This window comes from Perca flavescens, chromosome 12 (assembly GCF_004354835.1).
Source record: "Perca flavescens isolate YP-PL-M2 chromosome 12, PFLA_1.0, whole genome shotgun sequence".
NCBI lineage: Eukaryota > Metazoa > Chordata > Actinopteri > Perciformes > Percidae > Perca > Perca flavescens.
Window position 1 is genome coordinate 24,984,513 of NC_041342.1, and position 17,176 is coordinate 25,001,688.

The window sequence follows — 17,176 nt, forward strand, 5'->3', positions numbered from 1 at the left end:
GGTTGTGTTCAAAATCCTACACCCTTCAGTCTCACATTGATGTCCTTGTGTTTCCCAGTAAAAGCAAGTGTACTGGATAGGATCATTTTTATAATAATAGTAGTGGGTCATTAGTGTTTAGCTGCTTTTCAACAAAGACAAAGATGGTAAAGGCAAATAGTTCATAAAGGAAGTCACTTGAAAGGGAGTAAATGAGTGCCATGTGAGGACAACTGATCTAGTGGCACGTACTGACTGTCAGGAGCCACATGAAAGTACATATTTATGGAGTGAAACAAGTACAATCAGCTTCAGTAGCTTTAAAAAAAAAAAAAAAAAAAAAAAAAAACCCTGGATGGTACAAAGTTTCTACGGAGAGTTGTCATTGCAAAAATCCCATAACGACTGATATTTTAGTATTTCCATAATATAAGGGCATTTTCCAAAGCTTGTGCCATATTAAATAATGCCATCAGTCACATTTACACTTGGATTCCAGAGGGGGGAAACTATGCAAGTTCACGAGGTTCTTCAGCTGTAAAAACACCAGAAACATCAGGAATTTCAGAAACCGCAGCTTTGACGGTAGTATACAGGGTGTGACAGCACAGAAAAAAACCTTCCGTCAGTGAGGGGCGATGCCTGCTGACTCATCCACAGACTTTGTCATAGTCCCGTTAGACCGAATGGCTGAGGTCACTGGCCGGCAGCGTCGAGTCCAGGGAAGGAGTCGATCTGGACTGTATCCTGAAAGGCTGATCCTTGGCTGGTGTAAGATATGCGGACCCTCATCTTCAGGTTCACCTGGAGGAGGAAGGATTTGAGATAGTGTGATGCAGCTAGAACCGGCACTGCTTCAACTGGGATGGAAGTAAGAAAACAAGATTTGGTACTGGAACAGGACACTGCACACACACATTACACTAGGATTGGGCATCGAGAACCGATTCCTACTTGGAATGGTTTCAAAAATGATGATTCCAGTAGAATCGTTTCTTTATTGGAATCGTTTAGAGGATTTGGTTTCAAATCCGATCACTGTTTCCCAATTTAATATGCGCAAGTTTTGGTTTCCGAAGCGGCCAGGCGCTTGTTGTGTTGCCGCCTTGGAGCACAGTAAGCGGCGCTCTAGTGTGGCTTTATTTTACATTGAAAAAGCCCCGTCAAACTGCAAACCACCACTGAATCAAAATAAAACTTTCCTCTTATTTGTGAAAATAAGCATGTGACCCGTTTCAAATCCACCCCTCAAAGAATCGGAATCAAAAGGAATCAAAAGGAATCAGAAAAATCGAAATTGGAATCAGAATCACACACAAACACACACACACACACACACACACACACACACACACACACACACACACACACACACACACACACACACACACACACACACACACACACACACACACACACACACACACACACACACACACACACACACACACACAGCTTTGTGGGAGTTATGTGAAAATAAAGTGAAGATTCATTCATTCTAATGTTCTACTTTTTAAAACTGATCTTAACTTTTACTACAGAAACTCTGATTTGCAGGGGGCGTTTTCTCCTTTGCTGATAAAGCTTGATATAAAAAGAGGGATGGGTCACACTGTGGATTGACTTGACTGTGTGTGTGTGTGTGTGATTCAAACCCACCTTGTTTGGATTGTTAAGGACTACCATCTGGGTCACCTTAGCAGTGCCTCTTGCAGGAAGAGAGTCCCCACTGGGGGCTTTCATGTGTAACTGGACACTCTGCGGGGGGGAGATCAAATGAAACTCTGACGTTTAAAGTACCAAAACCCCATGCATGTTTTTCAGGTCCATTTACTGCACAGAATACTACCACACTGAGAACATGACAGGGTCTCAAACCTACACCCTGCAAGCAACAGTGACTGGTCAAATGAAGAGAGACAGATAGGCATAACAAAGTATACAGAAATTGTGTACAACATATGTACAGTATATTCTGCCACAAGCTGCTGGATATTCTGGTGAACCTTGGCAGCCAAAAATCAACGTCAACAGAGAAAGCTTAGCTTAGTGAGCTTGTGAGGGACAGGGTGTTTTGTCCACAGGTAGTGGGACTAACCTTGGGCACTGCGGCCTGCAGGGTGAAGCTGCTGATGTCCGAGTTGGTGGAGTTGGAGGCTGTTAGTGTGACTGTCAGGCCTGTGTCGGACTGTTTCTCACAACTTAGTGTCAAAGTCACACCGTCTTTCTCATACACTGGCACTGTAGGAGCTATGGAGAACAGATATAATAACAACAGTGCATTAGTGCATTTAAAACCAATATTGAGCAAAAAGAAAAAAAAAGGGATTGCCTGATTCATAACAGTGAACACAAGTTTCAGTCCCGTAAATTTTGCATTCTCTAGTTTCATGTCCAAAATCATTTCCTCTTTCTTTCAGTCTAAACTTTTGTGTGTGGGCTTGTTTTACTATATTTGTGGGGTCCAAAAACCGGGGAATACAGTATACTTGTGGGGTCTGCACAGCCTTGTGGGGCTAAAGGGCTGTTTGAGGGTTAAGACTTGGTTTTACGATTAGGGTTAAAATTAGGTTATGGTTAGGGTGAGGGTAAGGGTTAAGGTTAGGCATTCAGTTGTGATGGTTAAGGTAAGGGGCTAGGGAATGCATTATGTCAATGACGGGTCCCCACAAAAATAGTGAAACAAGTGTGTGTGTGTGTGTGTGTGTGTGTGTGTGTGTGTGTGTGTGTGTGTGTGTGTGTGTGTGTGTGTGTGTGTGTGTGTGTGTGTGTGTGTGTGTGTGTGTGTGTGTGTGTGTGTGTGTGTGTGTGCGTGCGTGTGTGTGTGTGTGTGTGTGTGAGGGTCACACCTGGTGCGAGGGGTGCAGGCTCTAACACTCCTAGCAGATCCAGGAGGTCTCCTCCAGCAGTGCTGGCTGTGTTGATGAGCAGGCCCGGTGCTGGAGCGCCTACTGCTGGGCTGGGCTGCAGAGTCTCCTCAGAGCCTCCCAGCAGGTCCAAGAGATCACACACCTGAGGAAAGCCACAGACAGGAGGAGGAAACAGACTCCGTTTTCAACTGGCATTAACATCCATCCTGAGTGGACAGCTCTACTTACAGGTGAAAACTCTCTTAGGACGCATTTAAATTGGATCGCAAAAAACACATTTAGGATGTGGTTTGAGCCACATGTGTCCACATTCTAAAAGCAGTGAGAACGGGATTGTGTCCTGTGTCCACATTAAAGACCGCCTACTCGACTCAGTACATCTCCTTACGTCGGCATGCCTTTTATATAGACTACAGTCTATGGTCGGTACACAGGCAGACTGTGGGCAGCGCTTTTTCATTTTTCATTTCTCACACAACCAGCCTATATGCAAACAGAAAGGATGTACGCGTTTATTTGCATATGGAGCGGGGATGTGAGATCCAATCATAAGTGGTCACTGAGGACGCATTTGGAGACACATTCTACAGACAGGTGAAATCACATGCACCTAGAGCTGTCCACTTGTGATCCGATCACTCAGGATAGATGTTAAAACTAGGTCAGAACAGAGTGGCACCTGTTGAACCTTAACCTAAACAGAACACATTGCTCTGCATATTCTAAGCAAATGCTTCTAAGGACAGTAAGGCTGTGTGACTGTTCTTTGAACAAACATTTATCATGAAACAAGATAAACAGAAGTCACCAATAATTAGCTATTAACATGAAACTTCTGTGCCTATTAAGTCAAAAGTTTACAACTGTATTTGATATTTGTGTATTTCAACAGAACATTGTTGCTTAACAGGTTAGCTGGGCTTCTTTCCAGTTTGATTTGCATAAAAGCAAATCAAATAAAACATGAGGCTAGCAAACTAAACCCTGGACTGTGGAAACAGGGCATACCTAGTGTCCCTCTGCAAATGAGAGACCACTATTTATTATGGACAGCCCACAACAGAGGGTATGAAAATGTAACACATGTAACATATTTAGAATATAGCTTATCACATACAAACAGATATTAACTTATTAGCCAGAGGCAGGTATTTGTGGTGTCAAGAGTGCAGTTACTTTTGTAAGGCTACACTTATGACCTGTGGTGACACTGGTTCATAATGTTCCACAGTCATTAGACAGCTTAGAGCTGATGCTTGAATAGTTATCAGTAATATCTTGAAATTGAGATTGAAAAGGACAGATACAGGGAAACTGGATTGGCAAATCTAGACAGAGGTCATACTGTAAGTCCAGTCTTGACTAACCAGCTGTCGTATACATCATGCATCTGTGTCAATGTAAAGTACCTGGTTAGCAGGTTGCGGGGGCAGCAGTGGCTCTCCCTGCTTGACTTTGGCTGGTTGGATGTCCTTAATGGCCTCTCCCGTTGACTCTCCGTTGGTATGACCCGGGGAGTTCTTTTCTATCACAGGCATCCTCTCCAGCACTGCTGCCCTACAGAGAGACGGAACATCTCAACTCTTTATGGCCAGAAAAGAAAACAATTTACTTCTACTATCAATTGTATAAATCCGCTGTAAGAGCAATATAGATGAAAAATTGTTCTAAAAACAGAAACATATTATATTACTTGAAAAGTGTAGACTTCTTCATCATGCTGTTGCATACCTCATGTGGTCATATTTTTTTGAACAGGGCATTGTATTCAACTGCCCTCTGCTGGAGCTCCACATCTATACAGCTGCCATAGATGCTGACGATGCTTCTGATGCGACTGGCAGTGGTGAAGTGATGAAGAGAAGGACAAGCAGTTAGGGGACCGCTGAGAAACTACTGTAACTGTTCAGAAATTGTCTGAATTTCTGTGTAATTGTATCTTAGAGCCTTTAAAATTCTTTGTCCAATAAACCTGTCTTAAACTTAAAAACTTACTACATTTATAACCTCTATCAAAGTCTATAAGCGACCGGAACAGCTGTGCCAACATCGATAACCCGCTTTTTATGTGATACAACTCAACGTATCAAAATGCTAATTCTTATGGTACTATTGTTTTTTTCATTGGCCTTTTTTCTCATTAGCATTACCCTTCACTGAAATGTGTTGCAATGTTATCATCACACTCAAAAGCAGTGTGACAGAGTCTGGGGGGGTCTGTTTCTCAATAAATGGCCAGACAGTTTGTTTTCTCAACACATGACAACGTAACCATTAACTGGTTGTGACCAACAGACCATTCTGACCATGACTGTGCTGCATTCTTTTGAGACAAATACATTTATACTAGCCGCAGTGTCCTGTTGCTGTGCTGTAACTATCTGCTGTTTGCTGTGATTGAGAAGACGTGTTTCTTACTCCACATTATCAGTGATGCGGGTGCTCAGTTTCATGGTGGCAGTCAGAGCAAAGCCTCTGGTTGCCGGGGACGACATGTGGGACTGCAGAACCGTTTCCAAGGCGTCCAGGACGTCGTCCTCGGTGACCTGATTGAGAGATGTGTCAATACAGGGTCTGAAAGCTGACATCTTATTTTATAATAATGAAACTAGGGATACACATGGCACATTTTAGCTTCTTCTCTTCATTTTCATGATCTAGCAATAGGTTGAATCACTACTACTAATATTTATTTGTATCATACTATAAAACTGTGTTTGTGCTGCGTGTACCTGAACAGCCTCTGTCTCCTGACACTCTCCTCTCAGCAGCAGGTCTCCATACTCTCCTATACACCAGCACGCCACCTGCACCAAGGATTGCTGCGCACACAAATGTTACACTCACATAAATAGAACGCACAATACACCCACAGTAAAATATAATAATAGAGTAATACTGCAGGAGTTTTTGGGACAGTTTTTGGGATTAATTTGATACATCAGAACTACTGAATTCACTGGAAGTTAATGTGGCGGAAGATGGGGAACTGCACCACACTGCAGATGAGTACATGACTGCTCATCTGACTTGGTTCCAAAAATAAACATAGTTGCATCAGCCAATTTCAAACTGAAAGCTTAGCCATTTTCACGGCCATGGAACCAAAGTTCTGTCTGGTTCAAGACTTACACAGACCTTTCTTTTAATGAAGTTCTCGGGAATTTTGCACATTATGTTGTGCTGCAAAAGTGATCCTCAATCCAAATTACATGATTTTTCTCTCCGATATACAGTATGGTATGCAAACATTATGAGCATCACTTGTGTCAGCGTGCTCGATGGTGTTTTAAGCCCCCAACGTCGACTTCAAGGCAGCGCTGCGACCGTTGACTTCAAGGCACCTAACCCTAACCTAATCCAAGTGCCTACCAAGGCAGCGCTGCCTGGAAGTTGACGTTGGGGGCTTAAAACACCTGTGAAATATTTGATTTAAGTTACAAATCTTGCTACTCTAATCTTATACTGGTTGTAGCATCTCACACACACACCTGAGAGATGTCTGTAAGCAGGGCTCGGTAGAGCTTGTGGACGGTGTAACAGTGCAGCTCTGAGGCATTGGTGATGAGCTGGATCAAGTTGGGCACTGTCTCATCTCTCACGTCACCCCCCGCCTGGCAGAGTGGAAATCAGAGTACACACACACACACACACACACACACACACACACACACACACACACACACACACACACACACACACACACACACACACACACACACACACACACACACACACACACACACACACACACACACACACACACACACACACACACACACACACACACACACACACACACCTCCATTAGCTAGACAGCTGGCCCAAGTATTTGGGTCAACACACATTTCCACCCAGACACAATGACCTCACTTGGGGGATGCTTCCATCACAGTTCATATACATTATAAAGGACATTTACAGATAAGTATTTAATCTTTAATTCATGCCACATCTCTACCATTACCCTTTTTTATACACTTGTTCCACACCTCCTTTTCTATACACCCCGTCCTTTTGAGAGAACAGTGCAAAGGATTAGGTAAGAATGAATTTTACACCAATCATGTGGATTTAATTTATTCCCTTTCCAAATTGGGGCACACATTTTGAAAGACAGGGGTGTAACAAATGGTAAACATTAGTCCAGGATAAATGGCCTATTCGAGAACTGGGGCTGAATGTATGAAAATTTGACAAACACACTTTGGGCCCTATTTTAACGATCTGAAACGCAAAACGCAAGTAGCTTTGTGGGCGGATCTCGGGCGCTGTTGCTATTATACCGGCGGGATAAATGGGTTGGTCTGAAGTAGCTAGGTGTGGTTTGGGCGTAACGTGAAAATAATCAATCAGAGCGTCATCTCACATTCCCTTTAAGAGCAGGCGCGCTTGTTCCATGGCGGATTGCTATTATGACGGCGGATTTGCCTGGCGCACGCCAGCGGGAGCTGTCAGAGATGCGGCAAAGTAATAAATGGCCGTCTTGGCCGGGTGGTGATGTTGCTGCTCCTCTCGGGCACATCTCCTCAAGGCTGGAGAGGATTGCTGCAGCCATGGAGCGTGGGCCTCCAAACGCACCACCTGCTCCTGTTGGGCCCCTTCATCCTCCTCCCCCCACTCCATCTCCGTCCACCCGCTCCATCAGGAGCACATCGCGCATTACTCCCGGACCAGATCCCGCCGTAGTTCAACATCACGTCTCCTTAAGTCCTCTAATATTTTTGTAATTTATATTTTTGTAAATTTATGTCATCAACACATCCATGATTCATGGATATGTTGTGTAAATCACAACAAGCCACAAAGAATGCTGCGACTTTTTGAGGACTGTACTGTAAAGTGCCTCCTGACCGATCCAAACACCTGAAGTGCATTTTCAGTAATATTTTCCTTTGTAATTATGTATGGTTTGCAAAAATGGGAACTGCTGCGTCCGTTTAGATGAGAGAAGTGTATGCGCGTTGTGCACACGCTACATTATGGTCAAGCATGCGCTCCTAAAATAGCATCTGAATAACGCGCTACTGACTTTAGGAATTGGTTTCTGAAACTGCAAAATAGCACAAATTAACGTTTGCGTCGGAACACGCCTCCTCTTTTCGCTGAACCGCCCCCGGGAGCGCAAATACATTCCCTATTTAACCGACGTGCGTCTGTGGAGTGAAAAGTCCGCTGTGCGTCGGGTGCAAAATAGGAATGATACATGCGTCGGTGTAAAAAGGCAATTGCGCTGAGTGCAAGATAGGGCCCTTTCTCTGTCAAATGTTTTGTTTATAAAAAGGCACATTTAGTGTCTTAATGCATACACAGCCTTCACACATGTGGCCCCTGGCATCTACACTAAGGCATAGTGCATTATTGATGGCAGTAGAAAACTTAAAAAGAGTTGTGAGTGAGAGAAACTCCTGTAAGAGGCAGCAGGGTGAGTGGCTCAGTCTGTATTTACCGTGGTGAGGACATGCAGGATGGTGTCAATGTGCCAGCGCTGGGAGGGTGCATACCTGACAGAGACAGAGACACACACACTCAGTGGTGCTTGCGGGTGAGTCAGACAGACACACACAGACACAAACACACAGACACACACAGACACACACACACACACACACACACACACACACACAGACAGACACACAGACACACAGACAGACACACACAGACACACACACACACTAATCCATCCACAAAAGCAAGTTCATTAAGAGGTAGAGTGTGTACATTAGAAACAGAGAAGGCTATTCATCGACACATTGAGAGTGGAGACAGACACAGACTGAGACATGCAGCCACATATATATAAGCACAGAGACGTTTTTGTTACAGCCTAAACAGCTGCATCACATTAACTGTATTCACATGCACACGAATGTACAGTATGTGTTCATACATGCATAGATACTATATGTGTAATACAATCATGTACTAATGTGCACATTTACGTGTCTGCAGTGTGTTACTCACCTCTCTGCGGCGTTGAATATGCCGCTGGCAGCATGAGCCTTCAGCTCAGCGGGGCAGGAGGAGAGGAAGAGGAGCAGCTCCTTCATCATGGAGCGGACGTTGGAGGCGGACACCAGCGCCAAGGAGAGCTCCAACGCGCGGCTGGAGAGTTGGCCAAAGTGGATTAATGTTAGTAATTCTGTATATACATTAAGGTGCTTTCAGACAGCAAGAGCTTGCCGAGACGCCTCCATTGTTTTCAATCAAAACACAACGGCAACTGTGCCACTGTGGTCAGCGGCAGGGAGGTCAAAAGTTTTACTTGTATGCGAGTGCCCTGGATTATACACAGAGTACACACTCCAGCAGAGAACAAGATCAATGAAGAGAAACAGACTTGGAGTACCATCAGTTTTAAAGTTTGATTATCTGGTCTGGATCAATAAACGATTATGACAACAAAACTTGCTACATTAATCGTGTCATGCTGCACAACTGTTTTCCTATTATAACATACAGTACACACGCTTTGTTTGCATTATTACTTTTGATGAGAGCATCAGAAAATGTCCCAAACACAAAATAATGAAATTACATACTTTGAGAGGTTTCCTACATTTAGGATAATTCATTTGTATTTGAAAATAAACTGATCCTTGAATATTTAGAATTCAAGTGCCTGACAAGCGGAGAGGAGATGGAAAGTTACCGCTTGACAGAAGCGTCCTGGTCCTTCAGGCAGTCCACTATGGTTCCCCTGTGGCGTTGCACTGCATTGTGGTCTGTCCCAACAATCTTTTGAAGAGATGTCATGGCAATGTACCTGGACACGCATACAGAACAGCCAAAAACAAAGATGTCCTTTTTTAAAGTACATACTGCATTACGATGAAGCGTTGTGAGTGAGCTGAATTCACGGACGTTTACACTGCAGTCAGTTAGGCTCTGAGTATGTAGTGTAGCAGATTATATTAAACAAATAAATAGGAAGAAAATTCTAACCATCGGCTAGCAATCAAGAATATTGACAGGGCTGTATAAACTTAACTTTCTCAACTTGAAAATATAAATAATTTGTCTTTCCATGTCTCGTGGACTGTTCAAGTATTTATGTATGCACAGGAGACATGTTATCTATCCAGGCAGGTCTCGCAGGAATAAACCAGTCCTATTACTGTCAAACAGCCACAGAGAGAATAAGGGGCCCTGCAGGTAAAAACCAGACAGGCCAGCCTGGCCACACAACCCCTATGGAGACAAACCCAAAATAAATAGTAGCATAACAAAACCCCAAGGAACCTGTAACAGGTCTCCACACTGCCTTATGAAAAATGACAAGGCCCAAAATTGAGAGATCAGCATTAACAGACAGACAGTGACCTTCCGGTGTGGCTCTAGAGAAACGGCACCAGGGAAAGTGATTAGTGAGCTCAGACTGACAACAGCTTGTGGGGAGCTTTCTCTCTCGGGCTGCAACGAGTTTGCCGTCGGCCTTGGGGAATGGAAAAGGTAAAATGACCCTGAGAGATATGAGAGGAAGGATGGGGGAAGAGATGTAAAGGGAAAGGGAAACAGGAAAGAGATGAGGAAAGAGCGTGCTGGGAAGGAAAGCAACACTAACCGAATGTTCCTGTCGTTGTTCAGGAGAAATCTTCCCAGGATGTTCACAGCCAGAACCTGTGGCACAAGTGGAATGAGGCATGTGTGCATTTATTAATTAATCAGGTAAGATTATTCCCTGTGTGTTAAGGTGGTTAAACACAGTGAAAAGTGCTGCTAGTCTCTCACCCTGAGGCCGCTCTCCGACTTGATGTCTAGCACGGTAAGAACAGTCTCATACAGCACGGCGTTGCCCACAGTCTTAGTGCTGTCAGTGTTGGTCGCCACCTGTATGGCAGGTCAAACACACATCAGTACATTACTCAACAACATTTTGAGTATAAATAAATCATTTTTGCTTCTCTACCATCCATTGACAGAAGTGACTCAGGCTTGTACATTTGCTGTTTTTAACACCCAGTTTGGGGCAAGTCTTTCCACCTCCTCTGAAACACCAGATGTGATGTTCCAGTAGGTTTGGAATAAAACTAACTGGGTGACTAACTAGGTAGTCAGCATTAGCAGTAAGACCCATAATGGCAGGAAGAAAGAAAAGGATTGACACAGAAAAAAAAAATACTTGGCACTGGATAACTTCTGTATTCTGACTTCAAAACAGAACAAAGCACATAAAAATAACAAAAAACTAAATTTTCATGTAATGGCTATTTATTTTTTTGTGAAAGTAAACATCGGACCTGAGCTAGTAGGTCATTCATAGCATCACTGGCGCCTTCGTTGTTGTGACCAAGGATTCTCAGCAGCCTCAAGATGCGTACCTGAGGATGGAGAACGGAGAGAGTGAACAGATGGACCACAAGTTATTTTGGTGCACAGAATCACCAAAAATAGGAGAAGAGGATTGATCTGGGCGTTAGTGAGAAAGAAAGAAAGAAAGAAAGAAACTGAAAGTAAGAAACACATTAACAATTTATTACCAGTCTGTAACCATACAAGAGCCACAAAGGAAGGATAGTGACATTTTTTGGTAGAACAAGTCACTTTTGTTTGGACTCAAGTGCTCAAAAGTTCCTGGTTCACATGGAGATGAAAAAAAAAGTTAAGAGCAAAGGTGTGTTGATTGTTCACAGATTCAGGAAAATTAAGAATACTACCGATTTATTACAAAAGATAAGATGTTAATTAAGAGTTATTGTTTAAACGTCAATGTAATGCAGAGTTCCAGCACCATGCCAGCAAAGCATCCATTTATAAAAGTGTATTTTTTGGCAAAACGTGGCTGCTTCACACACATCCTCAACCCAGCAGCACAGAAGATCTATACAATCACCACCGTTTGAAGATTAGTGTCACCAATTCAGTATCCGACCACATATCTCCCCTTCTGTTCCTAAGTTATGGTGTTGAATAATGGCCAGAAAAGCATTTTTGCAGAACATTATGATGTCATAGTAAAGTTGGCCTTTGACAGTTTGGGTATAAAATGTCATCACTTCATCATCGGAAGATATTCCCTTTAAGGCCAGGGCTCCAGACTAACTTTTTTTGCCTTGGTCGCACTGGTGCGCCTAACTTTTTTATTTAGGTGCACCAGCACAAAATTTAGGTGCACCCAAATTTTTCCTTGCGTCGCCGTTAACACTGAATGGCAATACACGATATATAGCTCTGATATAAATGTTCAGTTTTAAGTCAAAGCCACTTTTCACAAGCTCTTTTATTAAAACAGATTGTGATTAAAATAAAATGCAAAGACAGGGTTTCCTTTACCAGTTTGAAAATATACAGAATGGGACAGACGGACAACCCAAAAACATTATGCCTACCGGCCATGGCAATCGCCGGCCCGGAGGCATTACAAAACTAGAGAGAGATGTGATACTGTGACATGGTCCCACGAGTGACAGGAGTCCAGACTAACCTGTAGGAAGGGATCGCTGATTCCTGCCACATCATGTTCTGGAGAATAACCTGAAAGGACCAGACCTTTCATGATCTGAACCAGATCTGGCACTGTCTGGAATACACAACACAAACACATTACTGCAGAGTGCATTCATGAAGAGATACTGAACTCATCAGATCAAGATGTGTGTGTGTGTGTGTGTGTGTGTGTGAGCGTGCATGCGTGCGTGCGTGCGTGCGTGCGTGTGTGTGTGTCCAGCATACCTTTCTGAAGCGCTCTAGGGTTTCTGGATTCCGCTCACACAGCTCAATGATGAGCACCACAGCACCATGCAACACACCTGGGGATAAATGGGGATAACCATAGAGACCAGTTGGAAATGGTAATTGTGAGACAAGCTTACAAGGTGTGAGTCATTAAGATCCACTAACCGTGGTTCTTCTCAGCGAGGAGGGAACGAGCTGCGGGCGCAAAAAGCTCCCCCAGATCATGGACTTTTCTCACAATGTGAACAGCGCACAGAGCAGCCTGGAAGAACAGTGGAGCAAGTCATCATCAGCACTGTGACATTGTTACTACATTGAGCGGGTGGATGTTGGTCGACAGTTTTACTGCTGATGAAGCATTGATATTGGTGTAACTGTTTTAAACAGATCGCAAATAGGCTGATAAGTAATCCTACATCATACGGAGATGATAGATGACAGATTTAATTGGATGAATGCACAAATGGATAAGACATTATCGCCAACACTAGTCAGTACCTTTCAAATGAGCATCAGTCAAATACATAAATGAAATCTTAATTTATGTTTCTTATTACATCTTAAACAGTGGTTACAACATTTCATGAAGGTTGTCTTTTAAAGAGGGGGAAAACTTAATTTATCTTTCACACTGGGGTAATTGTATTAATGAAATTATCACAGCAATAAATAAGGCTAGCTAAAGCATAAACCACTAGCAAATATACACTACCGGTCAAAAGTTTGGGGTCACTTAGAAATTTCCATTCCACTCCATCATAGACATAATACCAGCTAATCTGAGTGGGTGGCTGATCTTTAATGTAATATCTACATTGCCCATTATCATCATTCATCCAATGTTCCAAAGGCCCATTCTGTTTACTAATCTGATATCATTTTAAAAGGCTAACTGAGAAAACATTGGAGAACCCTTTTTCAGTTATGTAAGCACATAATGTAATCGGAAACTGCTGCCCTGGTTAAAAAAAACAATGCAACTGATCTCAGCAGGTTTTCTGTCTGTAATGGAGTGGAATGGAAATGTAAGTGACCCCAAACCTTTGACCAGTAGTTTATGTAAATACTGTATATAAATAGAGTATTTACATACAGTATAAGCAGTACAGAACTAATTTTATATAATGATTACAGTGGTAGTAATATTAATAATGCTAAGTACTGCTGGGAAAATAAATCTGTGGAGGACCCTACCTTCTTCTTTATGTAGGAGTTGGAGGCTCGGAGCAGCCTGTCAATCTCTGGTGCCAGATCTCTGCACATCTCAGCTGAACCCATGCAGGCCAGCGTGCACAGAGCCAGAGACTGCACATACTGGTTACTGTGAGAAAGGTCACTGGGGGAAACACACACACAAATGAGATCTGAGTCCAAACATTTTAGGCTTTTTACTGACATCATATGAGAATATCCATCCTCTGTACAATATCTGACTTTGTCGGATTCTCTTCTGATGTTTTGCTGCCTATTTTGTCTACTGCAATAACTATATTTACATGAAAGTGTGCTATCGTCGTCGATTATGGCGATTAGATTCCGCCCATTATTCTCTATCTCAAAACCTATCGCCTACATTATCCACAATGCAACTCAACCACAGATAGTTTGTTTGCTAATATAGCCTCAAGCTTCTAGACTCTAGCAGAGATGAGGAGCGTGCTACAAAAGGTCTGGTAAACTCAATTCTTTATAAATCCACACCTCCAGATTTTTTTTCATTTTCAAATTTAGTAGTCTTTGGCCCCATCTGACGCTGCCTCAAGTGACATCACTTAAGGCAATTTATGAGACTCCTTCTGGAGCCACTTAAAGCTTTACACAACTTTTTTCACATATGCAGTAGTACTCCCCAATAGAGGATGGATACCCGCCCCAAGCCTGACGGTACCCAACGGGCCGGCCCGGGTTCGGACAGATATTTAGAAATGATGTTCGGGTTCGGGTCGGGCTTTGTCACATCAGCGCGATATGATTGGGCCTCTTGTACGCGCCTGTGTTAACATGTGCTTGTTGCCCCGTACGCGCTGATGCGCTCATCTGTTGACATTTCCGAATGCCTTCCTACAGTTGCTTAAAGGTCCCATGACATGGTGCTCTTTGGATGCTTTTATATAGACCTTAGTGTTGCCCTAATACTGTATCTGAAGTCTCTTTTATATAGACCTTAGTGGTCCCCTAATACTGTATCTGAAGTCTCTTTTATATAGACCTTAGTGGTCCCCTAATACTGTATCTGAAGTCTCTTTTATATAGACCTTAGTGGTCCCCTAATACTGTATCTGAAGTCTATTTCCCGAAATTCAGCCTCGGTGCAGTATTACAGCCACTAGAGCCAGTCCCACAATGAGCTTTCCTTAGGATGTGCCATTTCTGTGTCTGTAGCTATTGAGGAGGAGAGAGGGTGGAGGGCAAGCTGGAGGGTGGGGGTGTGGCCTTGACCAACTTCCACTTTGCTCGTTTGCAAGCCATGATGTCTCTCTCTCTCTCATGGGTGGGCCAAATTCTCTGGGCGGACAAAGCAGAGAAAGGGGAGGTAACCTTGCTCCTTATGACCTCATAAGGAGGTAGATTCCAGATCTGCCCATCTGAGCTTTCATTTTCTCAAAGGCAGAGCAGGATACCCAGGGCTCGATTTACACCTATCACCATTTCTAGACACTGGGAGACCATAGGCAGGCTGAGGGAACTCATATTAATGTTAAAAAACCTCAAAGTGAAATTGTCATGCCATGGGACCTTTAATAAAAGCGAGCTTACCACACAAACAAATGTACATGTGTCATCAGTATGAGAAAAAAAATGAGATTTTAACTGTGTCGGGCTCGGACATAAATATCTTAATGTCTGTCGGGCTCGGGTCGGGTTCGGTTACTGCTCTGTCAGACGTGGGCCGGGCTCGGACAGAAAAATGCGGCCCGATCCGCACTCTACTCCCCAAGACCTGTAAACAGACTTTGATGTGTAAAATTGGTGTAGTTCCCCTTTGATTGTATATGAAATGCTAAATACGAAAATGCTAATATACTGAAAATATAAATACTAATTATTTTTAAATCAGATTTCAGATTTCAAGTTCAAGTGGCTGCCCTTACTTCTTGATGGAGTTAGTGATGAGCAAGCTGGCATCCTGCTTCTCATCGAGCAGCATCATGGCTCCAAGATATCCCACACGCTTTTCGCTGTAGCGAGGGCTGGCTATCATCCGAACACACTCCATCTAGTAGAAAGAGCAACAACTCCTTTAAATGTGAAGTTACTTCAGATACTGACACTACTGCCCCGAGGTAACTGTTCTGCTCTTTGCCCACTCCAAGTGGAGGTCAGCTTCAGAGCAGCAGCCCTGGAGCTGAGAGGGATTCAGTGGCCCAGTTTTATTCACACGGGTTTGCGATGCTGCAGACTTTGCTTGAGGGAGCTAACCACGATTATAGTCTAAAGACACGGAAAGTCAGAAAGAGCAAGAAGTACATAGCAGCAACATTACAAATATTATCATGGCTTATTTTATTCAGAATGTGATTCAACAATGTGCTGTCTCATTGCTCTATGTATTTCAAGCTCCATCATGCACATTTTTATTAAGCATCCATTTATAAAATAATTTTTATAATATTAATTTATTATGTCTGTGTCAGTGCTTAGGACATAGTAGTTGGACATAGGGACAGGTCCACTATGTTGCACGAGGACAATTCAGCGATTAACTAAACCCAGATCATCCAGCTGCATGATGGTTTCTCACACTGCTAACCCCCTTAACCCAAGCAAACCCATGACAGGCATTAGGAAAATCCCCTCACCTGACCAAAGTGAGCTGGGTAGCCCAACATGTGCACATAGAGCAGCTTGGCCAGGTTGTGCGATCGCCCCCCATTGTCAGCTTGTCTGAACTGTGCCCGGATAGCTGCACACTCCCTCTGGATGACACCGCGCTCCTCACACTGCGTCCTCGCTGACCTGATGGCCCGGATCATCTCCTGCAGGGGCACTGATGGAGACATGGCTGTGTGTGTGTGTGTGTGTGTGTGTGTGTGTGTGTGTGTGTGTGTACATGTGTGTGTGTACATGTGTGTAGGTGTGTAGGTGGGTGGATGGATGGGAGGGATGTTTGTGTTGGGAGGGATGTTTGTGTTGGTATGTGTGCATGTGGTGTCAAGTTAAATAATAGCAGAATATTAACAGAGAACAAACTACTTCACTATGCAGAGTTTCACTGTGGTTGGTTTCACTTCCTGTATCCGAAAAGCCTCCAGGTGTGTGTAACGTTAATGTAATGACAAAGCGGTTACTACATTAACGTTATAATAACTACATATTTAGTAACTATATCTTTAGAAGAGCTGTGCGGTCACTAAAACACACAACTTAAGTGTCTATTTCATACATAGTTCAAACAACTTCAACTACGTTTCAAGTCTGGTAAACTGACTGCTGTTCCTCGTGACATACTGTTGTACATCGTCATTTACTCCTAGAGCTGGCTTAATAGAAAGTTGCTGTCAATTACCTACCTCTATATAACTCATTTACGTTGTAAAAATACATTGAAGTATTAAATATATTCAAGTTAGTATGACACTCCCCCAGTCGATGATGCAGGTCAGTGAAACGAGGCACAGGCTAGCCAAGTGACCGAACAGAGCTAACCTTGT

At 43.3% G+C, this 17,176-nt stretch overlaps 1 protein-coding gene across 1 annotated transcript; it reads right to left on the reverse strand.

Moving 5' to 3' along the window:
- Positions 1-213: 213 nt before the first annotated feature.
- Positions 214-17,161, reverse strand: ap1g2 (adaptor related protein complex 1 subunit gamma 2). The gene is given in 23 exon segments (XM_028593744.1): positions 214-783; positions 1,639-1,737; positions 2,078-2,229; positions 2,829-2,991; positions 4,259-4,406; positions 4,581-4,600; positions 4,602-4,686; positions 5,268-5,395; positions 5,582-5,671; positions 6,341-6,463; positions 8,299-8,353; positions 8,814-8,954; positions 9,502-9,615; positions 10,414-10,469; positions 10,581-10,679; positions 11,090-11,170; positions 12,274-12,369; positions 12,522-12,598; positions 12,690-12,786; positions 13,719-13,860; positions 15,617-15,741; positions 16,325-16,527; positions 17,036-17,161. Coding segments are annotated over 23 exon segments (2,436 nt in total). The 5' UTR covers positions 17,070-17,161; the 3' UTR covers positions 214-675.
- Between the last annotated feature and the right edge of the window lie 15 nt (positions 17,162-17,176).